This window comes from Nymphaea colorata, chromosome 3 (genome assembly GCF_008831285.2).
Source record: "Nymphaea colorata isolate Beijing-Zhang1983 chromosome 3, ASM883128v2, whole genome shotgun sequence".
NCBI classification, from domain to species: Eukaryota; Viridiplantae; Streptophyta; class Magnoliopsida; order Nymphaeales; family Nymphaeaceae; genus Nymphaea; species Nymphaea colorata.
The window spans coordinates 10086791-10110499 of record NC_045140.1 but is presented as its reverse complement, the minus strand read 5'-3'; the positions used below and the strand labels follow the sequence as shown (position 1 = coordinate 10110499).

At 38.0% G+C, this 23709-nt stretch overlaps 2 protein-coding genes and 4 non-coding genes across 7 annotated transcripts; all 6 read left to right on the top strand.

The window, feature by feature from the left end:
- On the top strand, positions 1-22853 carry LOC116250681 (protein ENHANCER OF LHP1 1). Its single transcript, XM_031624498.2, has 13 exons — positions 1-314; positions 901-2012; positions 2258-2434; positions 2624-2740; positions 16808-16912; positions 17201-17335; positions 17414-17469; positions 17562-17667; positions 17748-17864; positions 17946-18072; positions 18598-18728; positions 18934-19398; positions 21718-22853. Exons 1-12 carry the CDS (start codon positions 44-46, stop codon positions 19375-19377), a joined length of 2898 nt encoding a protein of 965 aa, XP_031480358.1. The 5' UTR covers positions 1-43; the 3' UTR covers positions 19378-19398; positions 21718-22853.
- LOC116251767 (small nucleolar RNA R160) lies at positions 5814-5885 on the top strand. Its single transcript, XR_004171824.1, has one exon. It is a non-coding gene; the product is annotated as a small nucleolar RNA R160 (small nucleolar RNA).
- LOC116251774 (small nucleolar RNA R160) lies at positions 7058-7129 on the top strand. The gene has a single exon (XR_004171831.1). It is a non-coding gene; the product is annotated as a small nucleolar RNA R160 (small nucleolar RNA).
- On the top strand, positions 8013-8084 carry LOC116251773 (small nucleolar RNA R160). The gene has a single exon (XR_004171830.1). It is a non-coding gene; the product is annotated as a small nucleolar RNA R160 (small nucleolar RNA).
- LOC126409906 (uncharacterized) lies at positions 8199-11371 on the top strand. 2 transcript variants are annotated; one of them, XR_007572814.1, is made up of 2 exons: positions 8199-10266; positions 10416-11371. XR_007572814.1 is itself a non-coding variant. In XM_050076781.1 (2 exons), exon 1 carries the CDS (start codon positions 9088-9090, stop codon positions 10090-10092), a length of 1005 nt encoding a protein of 334 aa, XP_049932738.1. In that variant the 5' UTR covers positions 8199-9087; the 3' UTR covers positions 10093-10122; positions 10416-10428. The 2 variants fall into 2 exon arrangements, 1 of the variants encoding a protein (XP_049932738.1); XM_050076781.1 differs by having other exon boundaries at positions 8199-10122; positions 10416-10428.
- LOC116251772 (small nucleolar RNA R160) lies at positions 14185-14256 on the top strand. Its single transcript, XR_004171828.1, has one exon. It is a non-coding gene; the product is annotated as a small nucleolar RNA R160 (small nucleolar RNA).
- Positions 22854-23709: the final 856 nt, after the last annotated feature.

The following is a 23709-nucleotide window of genomic DNA, read 5'->3' as shown; positions in this document are numbered from 1 at the left end:
GGCATAAAAGCTAATGGGGAGAAAGTAATGGAGAGAGAGAGAGATGAAAGGAGGGAAAGTGGAATTGAGGGAAGCTCACAAGAGCGTCGATGGCGCCCCTTCGCACTGCTGCCTGGTCTGGGACGGCCATGGTGAGCAGCACATCGTTACTGCCGGTCCTGACTCTACCGTCATTATCCACCCATACCCACTTTCCTCCTCCTCTTCTGTGACGCTTCGTCAGCACAATTATGCGGTGACGGCGCTCGCTGTCAGCTCCAACTCTACCTCCCTGGCCTCTGCTTCTCGATCCGTCAAACTCTTCACGTTTCCAGGTACTGCGCTTTCATCAGGCAACCGATTGCATTTGTCTCCTGGTTTTAGGGTTTTGTTTGTGCCTTCATCAGCACAATTCTCTCTCTTTCTTTCTCTCTCGCCAATTGCTTATTCAAGCTTATGGTAAGCCCTTGACATGAATCGTCACCACCTTTTCTTGTCTTTCCTGCGATGTATTGGCATGCCATACGCTCATATGATTCCCATGTCTATATTCACATTCCAAACTGTTTGTGCATTTTTACTGTTGCTCACTTGCAGTTTGAGTATCAGATGCTTAATAATGAAATTTTATACGTTTGCTGCCAACTTCAGCATAAATTTTGACTATCCTTCTTCTCTGCTTCCCAACATTGGATTTCATCAAGTTTGTTGTAAGATAAGCTTTGCAAAATGTGCTCTACAAATTTCCTTATTTCTTATGGATATCTTTTCCCTATGTTTCTTGGGGTCAAGAACCTTCTTTTTTTTTTTTACCGTTTCTGTTGTTGGGTGTGATGTAATTGTTTTTTAGTTGGTTCTATTCGCTAAAGGCTGGGATCTTGTTTAATCCGTTTCTTATTATGTGAATCTTTCCATGCACAGGTGGGGAATTTGAACGGGATGTTTCTAGGTTTACCCTACCCATCCGTTCCCTTGCTTTTAATAAGTCAGGTAGTTTATTAGCAGCGGCTGGTGATGACGATGGCATCAAATTGATATCTGCAATTGATGGATCAGTGGTCAGGGTACTCAAGGGACATAAGGGTCCCGTGACTAGTCTTTCTTTCGATCCAAAGGATGAGTACTTAGCATCTGTCGATGGGTATGGTACTGTTATATTTTGGGAGCTTTCTTCAGGGAAATCAGTAAATATTCTTGAAAAAAAAGCACCCAACAATGGCTTGGACATGACTATCTTGAATGGATTAAGCTGGAGGCCTGATGGAGAGATGCTTGCTGTTCCTGGCCTGAAAAATGAGGTCGTAATGTATGATAGAGACACTGCTGAGAAACTTTTTACCCTGAAAGGGGGCCATCTTGAACAAGTCACTTTCTTGTCTTGGTCGCCCAATGGAAACTATCTAGCTACTTGTGGACTGGACAGACAGGTACTCATTTGGGATGTAGAGCAGAAACAAGATATCGATAAGCGGAAATTTGATAACAGAATTTGCTCAATGGCATGGAGACCTAAAGAAAATGGTTTAGCAGTAATTGATATTATGGGTAAATTTGGTGTTTGGGAGGGTGCTGTTCCTTCTCATATGAAGTCCCCTGTTGAAGGTTCCCCCAGTGTTCGTTCCCTTGTGAGCGAACTTTTCGCTCCTGATGAGGAAGAGAATCATGGCACAGGTTGTTCTGGTAGTCTAGGTCAGATTGGTGGGGATGATGATGACTTGGATGCTCCAGTCGACAGAAAGAGATTACACAAGCGGTCCTATTACAAGGATGATTCTGATGAAGATAGCAGCACCCATCTTGGCCCATATTCAACGAGTAGGCCTCATAAGAAGCCTAATGCTAAACCTGCAGGGAGAGAGAGAGTTGGAAGTGAAGAACTTGTCAGCTCCAGGTCAGGAAGGTCAAAGTTGGTCATGCAGGAAGCTTTTCAACCAGGCTCTACACCAATTCAGGATGGAAAACGTCATTTTCTTTGCTATAACATGATTGGAAGTATAACATCTCTTCAAAATGGGGAATCATCTCATGTGGAGGTATAATGTTTCTTTGCCTCTTCTTGCAGCTCTTTCGTTTGGAATACAAAGTGGAAGTGCGTGGCTGCCTTCTTTTCCTGCTTAGTTGCTAATTCATATTCTATAAAATAGTTTAGAGAATACTTTTATTTATTTTCTTTTTTTGCTCTTTCTGAAGACGGTCATTGCCATTTATAAAATCTGTTGAATTCTCAGTTAACACTTCTCTCTGTCATCTACTAACTCAGCTTTTTTAAACATTCCAGGTAGATTTCCATGACACTGGCCGGGGTTATAGAGTTCCTTCAATGACTGATTACTTTGGATTTACAATGGCTGCTTTAAATGATCATGGATGTGTCTTTGCCAATCCATGCAGGGGTGAGAAAAATACCAGCACTCTTATGTATCGCCCCTTCAGTAGCTGGGCTAACAACAGTGAGGTTGGTATTTTACTGTCATTTGTTTGACTGGGATATCACCTTTTGCATCATGAACAAGATCGATTTTCTCTTATATGCAGAAATTCAAAATACTTTAATTTCTCATTTTGTTTTTTTACCATGAAGCACAACTTTGGTTAATGACTCTCTCTCTTTCTCTTTCCCTCTCTCTCTTCTTTTTGCCTTTAGTGGTCCATGCGGTTTGACATGGATGAAGAAGTAAGGAGCGTGGCCCTTGGTGTTGGTTGGATAGCAGCAGTAACCAGTCTCAATTTTCTTCGCATTTTTACTGAAGGTGGCCTGCAGGTTTGTTTTAGTAGCTTCCACCATAACTATAGAAGTCAAAAGCTGTTTGATTTATTACTTTTTGGTAATTCTTTTTGTAATTTCGTTAACAAGTTTTTGGACCATCTTATGAGTAAACAGGAAAAACCATGACAAACTATGCTATATGTTCAAATTCTGTGCATGTGTATATTCATCTTTGTTATGGAAAGCACCAGATAGTTTATGGATCCTTTGTACTAGACTATTAGTTAATTTTAGAATATGAGGTGCAAGCCATGTTTTGTTGCTTGCAGTACAAGTTGAAGGAACTGATAACAATTTTAACTTTAAACCTTCCCATGGCAACTTTGAGCCTGTGGCATGTTGTACTTCTAGTGTCATCAGTGTATATTCTCTGAAACTTTGACTTATCTCATTTATCCTCATATTTCAGAAGGCTCATTTACTGTGGTTACAACACATTTTACCTTTTAATTTTTGTGTCTGCCATCTTCTTTTCTTAATTTTACTGTTTGTAGCACTGTCACAATTATTGTTTATGGGTTTTAAATGGCGATATTTTTTGAGGTATAATATGGTAAATTTGAGTTTGAAAAACCTCTGCAAGTTTTGAAAAAAAAAAAAGAGGAAATCCTAAAAATAAAATGCAAAAAATTCAAAAATAAAATGTAGAAATCAAAAATGTGAAAAAATGCCAAAAGAATGCAAAAAAAACCTTTTTTCCACATTCTTTGGCACCTTTTTTATTTGGTATCATTTTCAAAAAGACAGGGTTGTTTTGGCTGACCTATTTTTAACATATAAAACATGCTAAAAAAGGGGTATTCTGTGACACTGCTTTCAACTTGTCCTTTGTAGATATTGAAAAAGAGCCTTGTAAGAAGGCACTATTGGGCAGTGAAGCCTGTCCATCATGCAAACGATGACATAAAAAAGTTTTTGGTGATCATAGGCAGAAAAAATATGGTCTAATATCATCTTATGATGCTTTTCTATATAATGCCAGAACAATATTCCATTTTACTGTACAGATTGTTATGGCCCAATCATCACTATGTGAGGAACATGATCACAAGTAGAAGTAGGTGATTCTTGCAATCTCCAAGGGAAATTTGAGAATGTTCTCAAAATATTACCAGGGGTATTTCTTGTAGTAATATCATGATATGGTTGTGATATTTACAATTAAATTTCTTCTTTAATGTACTTTTGATGTGCACCTTTTTTTTATTTTTCTTTGTCTTAAGATATCAAATACTATTTGGAACCTTCATGAGTGTGTCTGTAAACAAATTATTGTAAAACTCTTAATTTCTTCTATTATGTGTTATATATTGCAGAAAATTTTCCTGAGATTTTCCCGAAAATCTCAACATTCTCAAAAAATGTGACGGAAAGCTCATTGACAAAAACTTGAGAATGTATTTGTGAATGTAGGTAGGGTTTAATCATATTTATCATGTTACTGGGGATGTTTGATGCTAACTATAAAACTATTGTTGTGAGTAGTTAAGCATATTATTCATAAAAAACAAATTTTGTTGTAATTGAAAGTTGTTGATTTGGGACCTAGGCTTAGTTTAAATTTTCAAAATTTTATACTAATTTTGAAAACCTTGTATGGAGTTAAAGTTGCATATGTAATGTCAGCGTCTTGTACTTTTATGACAAATGCATGTTTGTCAGGTTTTTATTAGCAAGAATTCTCTCAGAAAATTCTCAGTTTAAACAAACTAAAAGGTGTACAACTTAGTAGAATAGATTATGAATTACAGTTTTGTACTAATTTTTTCACAAAAGCGTTGGTAAAAATTCAAAGTAGTTACTAAAATGTTTAATGAAACCCAAAAAAGTTTACAAAGGACTTAATTTTTTTTTTCAAAAAATATCACATAAATATTTTTTATTTTTTATGTTTTATTTTTTAACTGGTAATGTTTTCACATTTTTTTGTTTCACTTGTATTTGGTATTTTTATTGGGATATTTTGAAATGTTGCTGATATTGTTGACCATAGTTCTACCTTGGATATTCTGTCACAGGGGAAGCCAATTATCCTACTAATCCTGATTCTTCTGTTTTTCTTTTTGTAATTCACTGCAAAAGAATTGACCCTCTTTTTTAACATCCATAATGGTGGCACGTCTGTGTTATGCAAGCTTTGTAGTTCATGTTATTATTGTCTTTTTCTCTCACAAACACTGCACAGTTTTTTTTATGCAAGAAGGTTATGCAGTGTTGCACCAACAAGCCCCTTGTGCTCACAAGTTTGAATGCAAGGAAACATAGAGAAATGGTACTTTTGGGTGCAAAATTAAGTAGGCATTATGTAGCACTTCTGGACTGGCAAGCTTTCCCATCCACTTGTCTACTTTGCCAACATAGCTTTTCTCTAACTTGTCTGTCATTTTTTGCGTCAGATAATTTTTGCTTTATGCTTTTATGTGTCAGGTCGCTTTTGCTCTACGTTTTGTTGCATGTGATGTCTTGTTAACTTTTGCAGCCCGATGTGCTTATTTCAAAAATCTTGTGTTTTTCTCATGCAGGTGACAACTCCATCATCTTATACCATGTGAGCTATTATAGAATATAAACAAATAAATAATGAATAAATTTTAAGAGGCTATTACCAGCTTGGGAAGAAACATTTCAAATAACCAGTAAATGCATGTTACTTGTGTCTTTTGTTGCTTAATTATTTGAATCGACCTTATCTTTTTTTTATAATTTTTAATTTTTTAGATTCATTTCTGGAAATATTTTTGTGATTTCATTTGCAAGACAGGATATTGACGTCAATTTATGAATTCAATGTGGTTCTAGAATTGACTTGCTTTGTCAATGTAATTAAGTATCTCTAGCTGAAGCAGTTTCAAATATCTGCATTTATTGGTGCAAATATGTATGCATTATATGTTTATGTGGGTATGTATGCATGCATATGTTTCTTTTCTTGCATTTTAAAATTTATATCTTGGTCAGAAAACAAGATTACGGAAAAAATTTCTGGATTCAATGAGGCAGTAGGATTTGATCTTTAGAGTCCCCTTATTTCCATTGGTATCTAAAATATTTTGGGATTTATTTGCAAGGCAAGATGATGATATATTTTTCTGAATTCAATGTGGAAATACTATTTCGTCTTCAAAGTTCTCTGATTGCCTTGCTTCAACTTTGTCTTTTGGTTGGTTCAATTTTGGATGTTTTGGTAGTCACAGACACCAAAGATGTTACAAAGTTTTCTGTAAGTGGAGGAAAAAATGATTTCTGTGTTTGTTCTAGATGATTCTAAGATTCAGAAATTCTAGATGTGTTGAAGCAGATGGCTCCATGGCTTCTTCATTAATGTCTTCCAGTTCAACATGGAATAATTTCCTTTACACAATTCTAAATTCCAAAACTCATGATGCTAATACTAGCTCCAGGAATAATTAACATATGAATTTAACTAGTTTAGGAAGTTTTCTTGTTGTATCAAGCTATGTATAATATATTCTCAAAGTACAACTTGGAGAAATTTTCAAAGTTTAGAGTGTCTTTGGAGAAAGTAATTTTTTGGTAATCAGTACAGCAGTTGTAATTGGAATTTAACTTCTGGACGGTCAACTGTAGACAAGGTTACTTTTCTTAAACATGAAGCAGATAAATGCTTTTCATAACAAATGAGAAGGCACAGTTGTCCGTCCAGAAGATAAATTCCAATTACAAGTTACAACTGCTGTACTAGATTACCAAGAAATTACTTTCTCCAAGGACACTACACTTTGAAAATTTCTCCAAGTTGTACTTTGAGAATATATTATACACTAAGTCACATGGGTACTTCATTAGGGTCCACGTACCCCTTGTCGTCTTACCCATACCCAAGATTCTTAATTTTAGATCGAAACTGATCCAAACTGCTTACTTTTTGGTTGACTTAATTTTTTTCAAATCAGTTTTCATTTTGTTTTTAGAGTTATGGTTCATTAATGTGTAATGTCTTTATTTATATAACTTTTTTATTTAAATCTTGCTTTCATTCTGATTTTTTTTGTGTTATTTTGCGTAATACATATGTATATCCTGTCATACCCTGGTACCCACTTTTTCTAAAGTTGCCATGTTCGTATCCATATCTCCGTACCCATACCCATATGACTTAGTTGTCTAGTATTTCACAGCTAAAACCTTACTTTCCGTGCTTTCTTTTGGTTGTTTGCTTTCCCACTCGTGTTCTCTTGTATGCATCTTCTCCTTCAATAATTTTAGATTGAACCTTTTCCTGGTTTTATGTCGTGATTTTTTGTTTGTTCTCTTTTGATAAACAGTTCATGCCCCTCATAGGTCAAACAAAGCAATATGATGAGTTTTTACTCTGAATTTAATGTGGAAGTCACATTTAGCCTTCAAAGTTCTCTGATTGCTTTGTTTATCTTAATTCTTTGTAGCAGCTGAATTGTATTTTATCTTGTTAATCTCTAAATATTTTTTTTTCTCTTGGGGATTTAGTTATTCAATTTTCCTTAAATTTTCAAATTTGTTTTTCCCTTTCACAACCTGAATGTGTCCATAAAAACATAAGGTTGCAGATTTTGCGGGTTTATGACTGTTATCTTTTGTACATCTCCTAATGAGACATAAATGATATTCACGATTTACTTAAATAAAGAGGTGGATGCAATGCTTTGGGCGATTCTAAATTCCAAAAATCATGATGCTAATACTAGCTCTAGGAATAATTAACATATGAATTTAACTAGTTTAGGAAGTTTTCTTGTTGTATCAAACTATGTATAAATATCTAAGTCACATGGGTACTTCATTAGGGTCCACGTACCCCTTCTCGTCATACCCGTACCCAAACTGCTTAATTTTAGATCGAAACTGATCCAAACTGCTTAATTTTTAGTTGACTTAATTTTTTTCAAATCAGTTTTCATTTTGTTTTTAGAGTTATGGTTCATTAACATGTAATGTTTTATTTATATAACTTTTTTATTTAAATCTTTCTTGCATTTTGATTTTTTTTTTTGTCATTTTGCATAATGCATATGTATATCCTGTCATACCCTGGTACCCGCTCTTTCTAAAGTTGCGATTTCTGTATCCATATCTCCGTACCCATATTTCACAGCTAAAACCTTACTTTCCGTGCTTTCTTTTGGTTTTTTGCTTTCTCACTTGTGTTGTCTTGTATGCATCTTCTCCTTCAATAATTTTACATTGAACCTTTTCCTGGTTTTATTCGCAATTTTTTTTTTAGTTCTCTTTTGATAAATAGTTCATGCCCCTCATAGGTCATAAACAAAGCAATATGATGAGTTTTTACTCTGAATTTAATGTGGAAGTCACATTTAGCCTTCAAAGTTCTCTGATTGCTTTGTTTATCTTATTTCTTTGTAGCAGCTAAAGTGTATTTTGTCTTGCTAATCTCTAAGTATTTTTCTCTTGGGGATTTAGTTATTCAATCTTCCTTAAAGTTTCAAATTTGTTTTTCCCTTTCACAACCTGAATGTGTCCATAAAAGCATAAGGTTGCAGATTTTGTGGGTTTATGACTGCTACCTTTTATACATCACCAAATGAGACATAAATGATATTCACGATTTATTTAAATAAAGAGGTTGATGCCATGCTTTGGGCGATTCTAAATTCCAAAAATCGTGATGCTAATACTAGCTCTAGGAATAATTAACATATGAATTTAACTAGTTTAGCAGGTTTTCTTGTTGTATCAAACTATGTGTTAACATATCATGTGTAGGGAACCGGGTCTGGATCCAGACCCGGTCCCATGGGCACGGGTACCGAGAGTGGCTCGGTACCCTAGGCGTTTTTCCCTCTTATTTAATCCCACTTATAGTGTAATTGTTGATTAAGTGGAATAACATTTTCTCTTTCCTAGGGTTGCGGTTGTGCACCTAGGTTAGAGCTTCTCCGTGGTTTTTCACCTCTCTTTGAGGTTTTCCACGTATATTGTGTGGTCCTTCTCTTTCTCTCCATCTTGGTGTGTGTTTCTACATGGTATCAGAGCCAACGCGTGAGAGATCGTTGGTGTGATAGTCGTGTTTCTGCCGTTTTTTGCCGTTGCTGTTTCCGCCGTTTTTTTTCTCTGCCGCTGTTGCGCCGCCGCCGTCCAGCGCTGCCAGCTGCGCCGCCACCGTCCAGTGCTGCCACCTGCGCCGCCATCGTCCAGCGCGGTTGTTCTCTGCTGCGTTGCCGCGGTCCAGCGCCGCCGTCGCCCACTTCAGCGCCGCCGTCGCCACTTCAGCGCCATCGCCGTCCCGCGCCACTGCTGCCCACCGCCGTCGCTCTCTCCCGCACCGCCGCTGCCTCTTGTTTGTCGTCTCTGGTGCTGGGTATTCTTTCTCCTTGGTGATTGTGATGGCCGAGGAGATGTCCCTCAAGATCGATGATGCCCTAGACTCGGGCAGCAATACCAAGAGCGAGATCTTGCCTGTTCAAGTCACCTCCATCCGGCTGAACAAGGATAACTATCTCTCTTGGTCGGCTGCCCTAGAAATTGGGATAACCAATCGTGGTCGCCTGCCCTACATCACTGGGGAGAAGCCTGCACCTTCAAAAACCGATCCGCGATGGGCTACTTGGACGTTGGAAGATAGTCAGGTTAAAGTATGGATTATTAGTTCTGTTTCTGCAGATATTCAACCTTTGATCTTGCGTAAATCGACTGCCTACGACATGCGGACTGTACTTGCACGGATGTATGGCCGTAAGAAGAGAGTATTGCGTACGTACCAAATCAAACGTAGCATATACTCTCTTAAACAGGGTGACTTGTCTGTAGCCGCTTTCTTTGCAGCCCTAAAGACTAAGTGGGAGGAACTTGACTACCATGTGAATGATGACTGGCACTGTGGGTCTGATCATGCCTTGTACTGGGACAAAGAGTGGATGGATCGGACGTTTCTTTTCCTCGGAGGCTTACGCGATGAATTTGAATCCATTAGGAGCCAAATTTTCAATTGTGACGAGGTCCCCGGAATTGAAGAGGTGTATGCCCGTGTGGAATCTGAGGAACAGCGTCGACAGGTGATGCATATTGACACCAGTCAGGGGAGTTCTCCTTCAGCCTTTGTTAGTCGTGCTTCTGGGATTGGACAGCGTCCTGTTCGGCGGTGTAGCCATTGCAACAAATCAGGACATTCTGTTCATTTTTGTTGGGATCTTCATCCTGAGAGGCGGCTTGTCCGGGGTCGTCCTCCTTCTAGCCGCCGGAGTCCTTCTGTGCCTGAGCCTAGTCAGAGTAGTCCTTCAAATGTTGCCAAATCTAAGCTTTCCTCCGATCAAATCAAAGAACTGCAAGCGTATATCAGCCGGCTGTCTACTACTCAGGAGGAACTTCCACGTTTGAGGGGGCTAAGTTAGCCCAACCTCTCGTGGCCACTAGTGACCAAGGTAATTCCTCACATGGTGATTGGATTGTTGACAGTGGTGCTACGCATCATATGACAGGGGACCCTAAGATGTTCCAAGAATACAAATTGTCTTCGGGGCAGCAACGTGTATCTATGGCTGATGGTTCTTCTATCTCTGTGGCTGGTAAAGGGAGTTTGTCCTTGTTAAATAAATACTGTCTTCATAATGCTCTTCATGTTCCCAATATTCCTGTGAATTTGTTATCTGTCAGCAGTATTACTAAAGAGCTCAACTGTAATCTGATCTTTTCTGCTGATCGGTGTTTTCTGCAGGACTTGGTGACGGGGCAGAAGATTGGGATTGGTTCGGCTATTGATGGACTCTACAGACTGCCTGTGCAGGTTGCGTCCGCTCTTATTTCAGCCACTAGTGGACAGTTGTCAGGCATGGAAGACAGATCTACTATTATGCGATGGCACGAGCGGCTTGGTCATCTTCCGTTTCCATTGATTAAGAAGTTGTTTCCTAGTTTGTTTCATTTTGTTTCCATGGACTCCTTCACCTGTGAAGTGTGTCAGTTAGCTAAACATGTTAGGGCCTCGTACCCTATTTCATTCAATAAAACCACTCGTCCATTTGCTTTGGTTCATTCTGATGTTTGGGGTCCTTCGGGAGTACCCACTTGTCGTGGTTTTCATTACTTTATGACCCTTATTGATGATTACTCCCGTTGTACGTTCGTGTATCTGTTGAAAGAACGTAGTGAAGTTCCCGTTATTGTAAAAAATTTTGTGGCCTTTGTTGAGACTCAGTTTCAGACGTCTGTCCAAGCTTTTCGCACCGATAATGCTAGAGAGTATGTCTCTCAATCCCTAGATGATTTCTTGAAGAGCAAGGGTATTGTCCATGAAACGTCATGTAGTTACACACCTCCCCAAAATGGCGTGGCTGAACGAAAGAATCGCCATTTGCTTGATGTTACTCGGGCTCTTCTGTTCCATCGACAGGTTCCCAAGCGCTACTGGGGTGATGCGCTTCTCACTAGTGCCCACCTTATCAACCGTATGCCTACCCGTGTGTTGCAGGGCTATTCCCCGTACTCTATGCTTTGGCCTTCTCAGAATCCCTGGCCTCTTACTCCTCGGGTGTTCGGGTGTGTCTGTTTTGTTCATGACCATAGTCCCACCCTCAAGAAACTTGATCCTCGGTCTGTCAAGGCTGTCTTCCTGGGGTATTCCTCCACTCAGAAGGGATACAAATGTGTTGATCCTACCACCTCTAAAGTCTATGTTTCTCGGGACGTCACCTTCCATGAACATGAGACATACTTTCATGTGAATCCTCTTCAGGGGGAGTATCTAGGACACAGTAGTGAAGAGTATTCCTCAAATCAGTTGATTCAGTTTACGGATTTCTTGGATTACAAGGCCAGTGACAGTGTGGCAGACACAGTCAGAGATGATAGAGACCGTCACATGGACGAGGGTCTTGTTGATAATCAGCCTACAGCCTGTGATCATTTGTTTGGCCAGGTGTACAGAAGGAAGAAGACAGATGTGATTGAAAATCTTGATGTAACCAATCCCAATCCTGTGAGCTCCCCGGATGACCCAAGTCTAATCAATGAAGAGCTTCCTATAGCCCTGCGCAAGGGCACCAGGTCTTGCACTTCTCATCCTATTCAGAGATTTGTCTCTTATGCGAAATTGAGTAAGGATTACAAATGCTTTATAACATCCTTGTCTAAGTCTGTTATTCCCAGGTGTGTGGAAGATGCTAGAGAGGATCCTAAATGGCTACAGGCCATGACAGAAGAGATGAATGCCTTGGCAAAGAATGACACTTGGGAAGTTGTGGATATTCCCAAAGGGACTCATTTAGTTGGTTCAAAGTGGGTGTTCAATGTGAAGTACAAACCAGATGGTACTGTGGAAAGGTATAAGGCTCGGCTTGTTGCAAAGGGGTTCAGCCAGAAATATGGTATTGATTATCTTGAAACCTTTGCCCCTGTTGCCAAACTGAAAACTGTGAGGGTCATATTGGCACTTGCCGTGAAAAAGGGGTGGAGCATGGATCAACTTGATGTTAAGAACGCATTCTTGAATGGCAATCTAGAAGAAGAGGTCTATATGAGTATGCCTCCTGGATATGTTCAAAGCGGAAAATGCTGTCATTTTAAGAAAGCCTTGTATGGATTAAAGCAGTCTCCTAGAGCATGGTTTGAAAGACTGAGGATAGTGATGAAGACAAATGGATACAAACAGAGAAATGGTGATCACACCCTATTCATTAAGCAGAGAGATGGCCTGGTGAGTCTTCTTCTTGTGTATGTTGATGATATGATAGTCACAGGTGACGATGAAGAAGAGAAAAAGAAGATGAAGGAGAGGTTAGCTGTTGAATTTGATCTTAAAGATTTGGGTAAACTAAGGTACTTTCTGGGGATAGAGATTGCTCGGTCAGAGACAGGGCTGGTTATGAGCCAAAGGAAATACACTCTGGATCTTCTAAAGGAGACAAGCAAACTTGGATGCAGACCATTTCAAACTCCAATGGAGTCTGGTACAAAGATAAGCATCAAAACTGGCAACATCCTAGATGAAGAAGGAAAAAGGCGGTATCAGAGGCTGGTTGGTAAGCTCATCTATCTTACTCTTACTCGCCCTGATATTACTTATGCTGTGAATGTGTTGAGTCAGTTTATGCATGCTCCTACTGATTGTTACTGGAAGAGTGCAGAAAGAGTGTTGGGGTACCTAAAGAATAACCCAGGAAAATGATTACTCTATACTCAGCAAGACCAACTTAATATTGAAGGATACTCTGACGCAGATTGGGCTGGATGTATTGATACTAGGAGGTCTACCACAGGGTACTGCATCTTTCTGGGAGGTAACCTGGTTGTATGGAGAAGTAAGAGGCAGGAAGTTTGCTCTAGATCCAGTGCTGAGGCTGAATACAGGGCTGTGGCTATGGGAGTTACAAAAATGTTATGGTTAAAGATTCTCCTAGCAGATATTGGTGTTGAAACAGAAGAGAAGATGAGGATGTACTGCGACAACAAGTCTGCAATTAATCTTGCGAATAATCCCGTTTTGCATGACAGAACTAAACATGTGGAGATTGATCGCCACTTCATACGGGAACGCATAGATTCAAAGGAGTTGATCCTACCTTATATGAAGTTTGAAGATCAAATTGCAGATGTTCTAACCAAAGCCTTATGTACATCTCAATTCGAGAAAAATGTAAGCAAGCTAGGCATGTTTGACATGTATGCCAAGCTTGAGGGGGAGTGTTAACATATCATGTGTAGGGAACCGGGAACCGGGTCTGGATCCAGACCCGGTCCCATGGGCACGGGTACCGAGAGTGGCTCGGTACCCTAGGCGTTTTTCCCTCTTATTTAATCCCACTTATAGTGTAATTGTTGATTAAGTGGAATAACATTTTCTCTCTCCTAGGGTTGCGGTTGTGCACCTAGGTTAGAGCTTCTCCGTGGTTTTTCACCTCTCTTTGAGGTTTTCCACGTATATTGTGTGGTCCTTCTCTTTCTCTCCATCTTGGTGTGTGTTTCTACACTATGTATAAATATCTAAGTCACATAGGTACTTCATTAGGGTTCACGTACCCCTTCTCATCGTACCTGTACCCAAACTGCTTAATTTTAGATCGAACTTGATCCCAACTGCTTAATTTTTAGTTGACTTAATTTTTTTCAAATCAATTTTCATTTTGTTTTTAGAGTTATGGTTCATTAACGAGTAATGCCTTTATTGATATAACTTTTTTATTTAAATCTTGCTTTCATTTTGAATTTTTTTTGTGTTATTTTGCATAATAAATATGTATATCCTGTCATGCCCTGGTACCCACTTTTTCTAAAGTTACCATGTCTGTCCATAACCTGGTACCCACTTTTTCTAAAGTTACCATGTCTGTCATACCCTGGTTCTTTGCTTTCTCACTTGTGTTGTCTTGTATGCATCTTCTCCTTCAATAATTTTACATTGAACCTTTTCCTGGTTTTATTTCGTGATTTTTTGTTAGTTCTCTTGATAATAGACTTAATAGTTCATGCCCCTCATAGTTCATAAACAAAGCAATATGATGAGTTTTTACTCTGAATTTAATGTGGAAGTCACATTTAGCCTTCAAAGTTCTCTGATTGCTTTGTTTATCTTAATTCTTTGTTGCAGATAAAGTGTATTTTATCTTGCTAATCCGTAAGTATTTTTTTTTTTTCTCTTGGGGATTTAGTTATTCAATTTTCCTTAGATTTTCACATTTGTTTTTCCCTTTCACAACCTGAATGTGTCCATAAAAGCATAAGGTTGCAGATTTTGCGGGTTTATGACTGCTATCTTTTATACATTCCCAAATGAGACATAAATGATATTCACAATTTATTTAAATAAAGAGGTTGACGCCATGCTTTGGTATTTGATTTTAGATTTCCTTCCTGCTTGTTCTGTTACTAACTTTATCATTGCAATTCACTTTTTTTTTCCTTTTAAGGATCTATAAGGTATTGTCACATATATCGTGTACAGGTATTATACGGCTAGTAATTTTTCGGGTATAATATGGCAAAGTTGTATATCTCGGGAATATCTCAAGAAAATCTCGACAAATTTTTAAAAAATTTAATAAATCCTGAAAACTATAAAAAATAAAAATTAATAAAAAATAAAAAAACGTGAAAAACACGTTTTTTTCATTTTTACAAAAAAACACGGCTAATTGCCATTTTATACGGCTGACTTATTTCTCGGGTCTTGTCAACTAAATAGAAAACTTGAGATGCAGTCTGTTTGGCTATATAGTAATCTCTTTTGTTAAAACCTTTGTCACAAATATTGTTCTCAGGTTTTTAATGGCGAGTTTTTTCTTGGGTACTAATCAGCAAAGTTGTTTTTTTTTTTGGAGGAAATCTTCAAAAAAACTATGAAAACTTAAAAAAATAAGAAAAGTAGCTGTAAATGAAATAAATCAGAAACTAATAAGGAAACATAAATACAACTATATAAAAGTGATAAAAGGAATGTTTTGATGATGATAAAAATGATGAAAGTAATCTACTTATGTTTAAATTTAAATCCATGATAACATCAATATTAAAAAATAGAAAAAAATTGTGAAAATGATGCGATAAATATATGTTTGTTTTTTTTACAAAATATCATGATTTTTATCCTTTTTTTCGTTTTTCTATTTTCACATTAATGTTGCAATATTTTTGAAAATATTGCGACATCTAGTTAAAATTCAGAAGCGTACTATTCTTCTGCACCTATGCCTAGGCATTTGGTAGTAGCCTAAATAAGGTACATGTCAGGTAAACCAAAAAAATATTATTTATTTAATTACTAAGTTCTAACATTTTTTTACTCTTCTACTTTGAAAAAAAAAATATTGATTAACTTAGACCTTTTCCAAAACTCGAAGTTGCAGAGTGTAGCTGGTCAGTCTAGTGATCAGATGAAACTCTAGTTGACTATTAGATTTCCATAGATGTTAGGCCTCTATGTTTTGAGGTGACAGCCCTACTAGTAGATGTTCATTCTATTACACAGACTCTTCAAAAAAGGGGCCGCACCTGTGTCGACATGACGCTGGTGTTGGTGCAGCTTCGACATGCACCCCAACCGCATCCTTTCTTATGCAAGTTCAAAATATTTTCCATTCTTTTTTTTTCTTCTCCCTGTCCTTTTCTTTCTTTATGTATAGTAATAAAAGTAAAAAGAAAGAACAGATTAAGCTAAGTAACAATTTAAAATTATATATATTATGAATACATACATTTATATATATATAATAAATATGTTATATATACACCCTCGCCACACCATTGTACCCAAATTTTTTGGGATACGTTGCACCGGCACCTACATCCGCACCTGCACGAGCATCCGCACCCTGCACTGATGTGATACAGTATGCATTGGGCTCACACTTGCAACGGGATCTGCCTTGGACCCTAGGGACAAAGGGAGGGGGAATGTTCTCTCCTGAGGCATCACTTCCATACTTTGTTGTTTTCTGATTTTTTGTTTTTTTTCCTCCTTTTCTTTGTTAAGTATAACAGTCTGAGTCCGACCAAGTGGGAAAATGTAATTTGGTCCCCTGAAAAGCACCATCTAGGCCCTAAGTGGTTTTTTTTTTTTTGGTGTCATCAGCTGCCTAGACCTGCCTTCATTTGATGGTCATTTGCCTATGCATAATTAATAATTTTTCTCCCTTTAATTAGCTCATAGGTTGAAGTTTGAGAAATTCATGTTAAGTGAATACCTCTTGTTTTGTAATATTGCCATGAAAAATCATGAAAATTGCTTTTTTTGCATACACACTTCAGGATATTATATTTGATAGAGATGGAGCCAGACAAGATAAAGCACAGCCAATTAAAAGTATCTTGTTTTCTATAATTGCTAAGATCTTTACACTATTGAAAAGCAAGTTGGCAAAGTATTTGAATGTTTGAATTTGCTAGCTTTTAGAAGAATTCTTGTCCAAAACTTGGTAATGACAGATAAAATTTAAAACAGATGCTTTTTAGCTGGATCTCCTTGTAACCAGTATGATGGTTAAGCAGTTACATCTCTCCTAACCTGCTGGTCCTTTTATTTAGGAAATTATTCAATTGACGTTATGGATTTTTTTGAGGGTGAAATTTTGTACTTTTGGGATCACTAATGAAACCAGTGTGGTTTTCATTTTCCAGAACTATGTTCTATCTGTTGATGGACCAGTGGTTGCCACTGCAGGCCACAAGGATGAGCTTGTTATTGTTACGCATGCTTCTGAATGTCTTCCCAATGGAGATCAGGTACTTAATAATCTATCTTTGTGAAAGTAATGTTTACTCATTTAATCCTGTCTTTTGGCTTTTTGTTCCACATTGTATCTTCAATGCAAAACCCAAAGGGCATCATGGATTAGCTTTTTACATTTGGGTCTGATATGAAGGGCTGTTACTAAATTACAATGTGATCATATTATACTTGAGGATGTGTATTTTCCAGAAAAGTTCTTTTAGTTGATTTCTCTTCTTTTTTTTTAAAAAAAAGAAGTGTCAGTTGCCTTTCTGAATTATTAAACATTTATGGTTTTACAGGTGTTGGAATTTAACATGTTGGATATTTCCAAAAGAACTCTAATCACAAAAGGCCGCTTGCCACTGACTCCTGGTTCATATCTTACTTGGTTAGGGTTCAGTGAAGAAGGCTTACTAAGTTCATATGATTCAAAGGTCTGTTAATGCTTTTGTCCCTTGTACCAGCTTTTATCTTGGTTATTTGCGTTTCACCTTGACTGCCATTGGCCACAGGGTGTTTTGCGAGTGTACATAATGCAGTATGCAAATAGTTGGGTTCCTTGCTTTAGGTAATCAATGCAGCTATTTCATATCTTGTTTTATTGGTATTTGTTTTTGTCTCGAATGTTATTGGTTGATGTTACTGAAATGATGAGTTCAGTGCTGCAAAAGAGAGAAAGGCTGAGGGAGAACATTACTGGGTGGTTGGCTTAAATTCAACAAAGGTCTTCTGTATTATATGCAGTTTGCCTGATCTTCATCCACAGGTACTATGGATTTGTCACTTTTTACTTTTCAAATTTCATTTGAAAATAGAATAATCTATAATAGATTATTATGTTTTCAGGTAGCGCCAAAGCCTGTACTTACACCCTTCAGCCTTGCATGTCCTTTGGCTTCATCAGATCTTGGAGCAGATGACCTTGAGAAAGAGTTCATGATGAATAACCTATATATCGTTCAGGTCTGTTAACCATTTTTTTTGTTGATGTGAATTAAATTAACATAATTCCTATCACATTTAACAATGAAAATTGGACTACAGGCTGAGGGAAAAATTGCTGAAATGGCTGCTCTTAGTCTCGACGCCACTTTGCAAGATGAAGAAATACTCAATCTGGAAGCTTCACTAGATCGGTGCATCCTAAAGCTCATTGCCAGCTGCTGCAAAGGTTTGTAGCTATGTCACATAGATATGGGTATGGGTGCTGGTGCGGGTACCGGTGCGAGTACGGGTACTGACCATTTTCAAAAAACTTGGGTGCGGGGGTATGGCCGTATATATACATAAGCAATAAGAAATACTTAGAAAATATATATCAAAATAAAGAATATACATCAACATAAACAAATAAATAACATAGAAAATATATATCAACGGCTCTTGCAGCAGTGTGTTTTAGAAACCTGTGAAAAACTTTAAACATATGGACAATCAAGCAGCCCCTTAATCAAATATGAACATCAATCGAATTTTCACATCCAAAGAATAAAATAAAAAGTAAGGTGGAAAAAATTAAATCAAAGTAAAATTAAGAAGTTTGGATCTATAGGTACCCAAGTGTCAAAGTACCCATTTTGGGTACGGGTACGGCGACACGGGTACGTGGACTTGACTGCCATGTGACTTAGGTTTGTAGTCTTTGTCTATTTTTTTCTAGTTTGATTTAGTTTATTTCAATCGAATATTTTATCAGGTGATAAGCTTGTGAGGGCCACTGAACTCGCAAGACATTTATTGCTGGAAAAGTCACTCAACGGTGCCATCAAACTTGTCACTGCCATGAAGCTTCCTGTTTTAGCGGAACGGTTCACTAATATGCTTGAGGTATTTGCTGGAGTACATGTTATTATTTTCAGATGAATTTTTAGCATGATTATGAGCTTCAGGATAAAATGGTCTTGCTTTTAATCATCTCATAAAGCTTTCTATGTTCTAGGTGTTATCTTTTGTTCTTTACTGTGGATTCATAGAGGATGTTTTAGTTTTCCTGATTCCTTTGTGATTGTTGGTTGGACAAAATTGCCTACAGGTGCGACTCTTGGATGATTCTCAAGCTACCACTTCAGCTGCTGTCACCAGAGAAACAATTATTCCTGTTTGTGAACCACAAAGATCTTTTGCTGCATCTGATGGTTCACCTTCAGTTCCTTCACCAGTAGCTTCTATTTCGTTGCCTTCCCCTGTATTTGCCAAGATGGGTCAACCAAAAATTAAGGATGAGACCATCACAGAGAAAACAAGTTTCAATAACTCAAGTGAGTCTAATGGAAAGGATATGTCTGATCCAGTTTTGCGGCCATCTAATCCATTTGCTAAGGCATCAAGTGTCCAAGAACGATCATCATTATTTGATTCAATTAAGCAAATGAAGAAAGCTGATCTTAGTTCAAATAAGGTGGCTGATGAACACAAGAGGAAAGAAAGTATCTTAGTCAAAGAATTTCCGAAACCAAAGAAACCAGTGAAAAAGTGAATATCAGCAGAACTATTGAAGGTATGTGTTTTTAAAAAGCTTAAAATGCTCAATCAGTAAAACCTTTAGTCATGCCATCTAGATGAGAGTATGTGACTTGGCAAATTTGAAGTGTTGATCTGTATAATAGCGTGAATCTGCTTCATGATAGGATATGCTTATGATTTGATAGTTATAGATTATTTGGTTTGTATGTTATTGGCAGGTGGATAATTTCATTGTGTTAAAATATCCATGTAAAGCTTCAGCTTTCTGTTCTCTCCATGTTCTCTTGATGCTTATTTTTAATTAGTGCATAAAACCGAAATACTTTGTGACCTTGTTTTCCTTCTTCAGTAGAAATATAGAAGGTAACATCAGTAGCCTTAGGAAATCTTGTAAATTAAGTTCCCTTAGGCTTTAGCCACTATCTATGATGGGTGTGTTTGATATTTACAATATTATTCAAAATCTCAGTTTTCTGCTGCTAAGCATAGCACTTCTTGGCATACTTCAAGTGGCTTTCCATTCTTTTGTATTAGTTTGAGCTTGCTTTAATGAAATCCTGTGGCTTGCGAACATGGTTCATTCTGTCTTCAAAGTTCTTGCTTTCCACCTACTATTTGACATCTAAACCAAATGTTATCACTGGCGTATCGTATCGCGTATCGGTCGGGCCGACCTATACGCCGTATCGTAACGTATCGTAAATGTATCGTAACGTATCGTAAAATTAATTTTTAATTTGTAAAAAATATTAAAAAATTATAAAAAAATAGAAAAAAATCAGAAAAAATTTAAATAAATTCGAAAAAACAAGAAAAAATCAAGAAAAATGTATTTAAAGGAACATTCATCATTCATGTATATGAAGTATGAACTATGAAGTATGAATATGAACAACACATTCCAAAATAAGAAATCAGACATTCAAAAATCAAAATAACATACTAAGCAGCCGAAGAGTATTCGATTACATCACAATTCATAAGTTCAGAAGTCAAAACATATAGACATAGTTATCATCTTTCATGATCCAAAAAGCCCTCTTTCTCCAAGCTTTCCACTGTGCCCTCTACGAGAAAGAAAGCTATCTCACGGGCAAAACTTAAAGCAAATGAGGAAAATCTCTTCCTCCCACGTCTCTTGCAATGTTTAGAAACAAGAAGAGAGAGAGAGAGGAGCATATCTTTTGAAATAAAATGAAAAAAAGGGGCCATCAGACCCTTTTGCCATTTTTCCCCCGTATCGTACGATACGGGGGTGTATCGACCGTATCGTACGATATAGTGCCCGTATCGTACGATACGGGCGATACGTCTACGATACACCTCCGTATCGTGTATTGTAGGCGTGTCGTATCATTTTTGTTGATACAGACGATACGTATCGTACGATACGCGTCCGTATCGTACGATACGCGTCCGTATCGTACGATACGGATAACATTGATCTAAACAACTTGATATAGAATTTATTTTTGCAAAGTACTGATATACCGATTGATGGTATGTTTATAGTCACTTTATACTTTATAGTTGATATATATATATATATATATATATATATCTGTGTGTGGGGGGGGGTGTTCATGAGTCGGGTTGGAGCTGAGCTGAGCCAGCTTGAGTCTCAATAGGCCTAGCTTAAACTTGGCTGGAGCTAGAATCAAACTCGAGTTGACTAGATCAAGTTGGATTTGGCTTGGCTCAAGCTTAAGAAGGCTCGACCTCTGCTCAAGTCAGCTTGGTCAAGCTCGAGCCAAGATTGAGCTGGAGCTTAGCTGAGCCATTTATTTTCAACATAAGTGGAAATGACCACGTTTGAACTCCAAACCTGACCCTTGCTAGGGGGAAAACTACTGGAACTAGTTTTTGTGATGATGCTGTAAAACATCTAGATATTCTCTTCACGGGCTTAATCAATTTGACACAAGCTGGGCCTGCCTGGCTCGAACTCCACTTGTTTACTAAGCGAGTCCATGTTTTTAAGTCGAACTCATCTTCAGTTTAACTGAGATGAGTTTGAGTTGAGCCCAAGTTGGTTTGATCCAGTGAACACCCCCATGTGTGCGTGTGTATGTACTTACTTTTGATGAAAATCTTTGTAATATGCATGTTAGTTACAGTTTATGCTTGTCTTCTCTAGACCGTCTTTTTGTTTTTCCTTCCAAAACTGGTGCTGATGCTCCCATCTGTTGGCTTCCTTTCTGGCATCGTGGTAGATTCACATGTTCATTTTTTCGAGATTATATGCACTGTTATCTTGACATGCATGCTGTATTGTCTGAAACTATGCCTTTGTTTTATAGTTGACATTTTACGTTGCTTAACTTGGTCTTTTCTTCTTCAATGTACACTCAAGAACGAGGGGCCTCTGAAGTCATGAATTAGCATTTGGTTCAGAGCCAGAGCTCTGGAAACGTTCAGCATGAAGCAGTTGTAAATTGAAAGTGCAATTATCATCTACTTTGTCCAGAATGGATTGGATGCACAACCATGCAAAGTTATTGAAGCTGATAATTTTTTTTTAATGAATCCTGGACTGGACAACTTGGGGCAAATGGGAGCTTTGTTCCTTCTTTTGCTCCTTGAGTTATTTGTGGGTTAGCTTGAGCACATTTGCAATTTTTGTAGTAAAGTCAGTTATGAAGTAAATGCAAAAGCAGAATATACATGTGAAAATCAGAAAAATGTTGCATTAGCAAGCACTACATCTGTAATGGAGCTTATTGGAAAGCAGATCTCAGCCATGTGGAGGAGCCTTACTGATTTTTCACTAGAACTTAAAAGAAGTGTCTTCTCAACCTTTCTCTTCTATGTCCAGCAATACTCATTTATTAGATGCTTAAATTTTTTAATACTGGAGCTGTTAAATTACCTGCTTCAAGCATCTGAAAGGTTTGTGCAATGACTCAGCTTACCAAATTGCCTGCTCCAACCATCTGAAAGGTTTGTGCAAGGACTCAGCCTGTCTAGTCAGTAGACATCTGACTCATCAGAACTTTTTGGTACTGCTGAAGAGGTCTGCTACTCGGTACCTACATGACAGGTGTCGTTCAATTTTGTAGGCTGCTGTGGTCACACTATTTGTGTCTGATCCTGCTTATGGCAGCCAAAAAGCTACAGATATCGTTTAATCCCTACCAGACTCACCTGGATAGGAGAGTAGCTGTTCGTTCACTGTCACCATGTTTGCATCTTTCCAAGTTCTTGCAGAACACCTTTTGTTTTTGTATCTTGCTTCAAGTATTTGCTATTGAGAGAAGATGAAGCATTATTGTTGAGTTGAATCTTGTTTACTGTATATATAGGACCCAGATGTGAATATAGTATGACATGTTTGCCATGGATGTGATCTGATGCTCATTGGAATTCTTTGTAAGAAATCATGGTTTACTGGGGTACATGACCAGATCAAACCAAGTGGTTCTGTGATAGTTTCTTGTTACATTGTCTACTTAGCATAAGAAATGGATTGGGTGTTCAAATTGAGAGCTATGCTTGAAACTGTCAAAGTATAATCTGCTTTCTAGTTTCAAAAGCGGCAGCTGCCTTAGACGTATACCGAGAAAGCTGATACAAATTCAACTTCGCCTATTGCAACAGCAATATGGACGAGCATGGTTGCCTTCCGGTGGTCTCTCTCGAGTCGCCTAAGCTTTCAAATCTGCCACACCAGTAAGTCACATTATCATGGAGGAGCTGCGGTGCTGTTTATAAAAGTATGGGTTAAGATTTTTTCACAATGTAAAGTGAAGTATGCTTACAATTGGCTTGGTAAAATTGTGTACGCTTTTGTCATGTGAAATCTGCAGATGAGTGACATTTTCAAGAGTGTAGCTTCGGTATGGCTTTAAATGGCTACTTTCCTCGGTAAAAGTTCATACGCTCAAAAACAATGTCGTTATATAATACTTCTAAGGTTGCATTATGTTGCAAAGTCGTTGCTGGAGGATGCGGAGGTTCAATGTTTTTTTGACCAGATTAGTTCGAGAGAAGCAGCATTAATGATTAACAGAGTGGAGCGCTCGACCCTCACGCCCCCTTGCCATAAAAAAAACTGCTAGGGGATGAGCTTTAACCCCTCGCTGTTTATCTTCCGGCGAGGGAAAATGATGCCGAGGGCCAACAACCTTGGCCGTTCAATGAGGGTCAAGGGTCAATCCTTGCTGGAAACAAAACAGGGAGGGCCCTTGAGCCTTGCCAGAAGGAAAACAGTGAAGGCCCATCTCGCTGTTCTTTTCGATCGAAGGAAAAGCCCTTGCCAGCTGCCTCGGTTGGCAGGTTGAAGATCATTTTCTTCCGATATTATCGTTCATTTCTTTAACCTTTTGCCAGTTTTGAGCAGTACCTT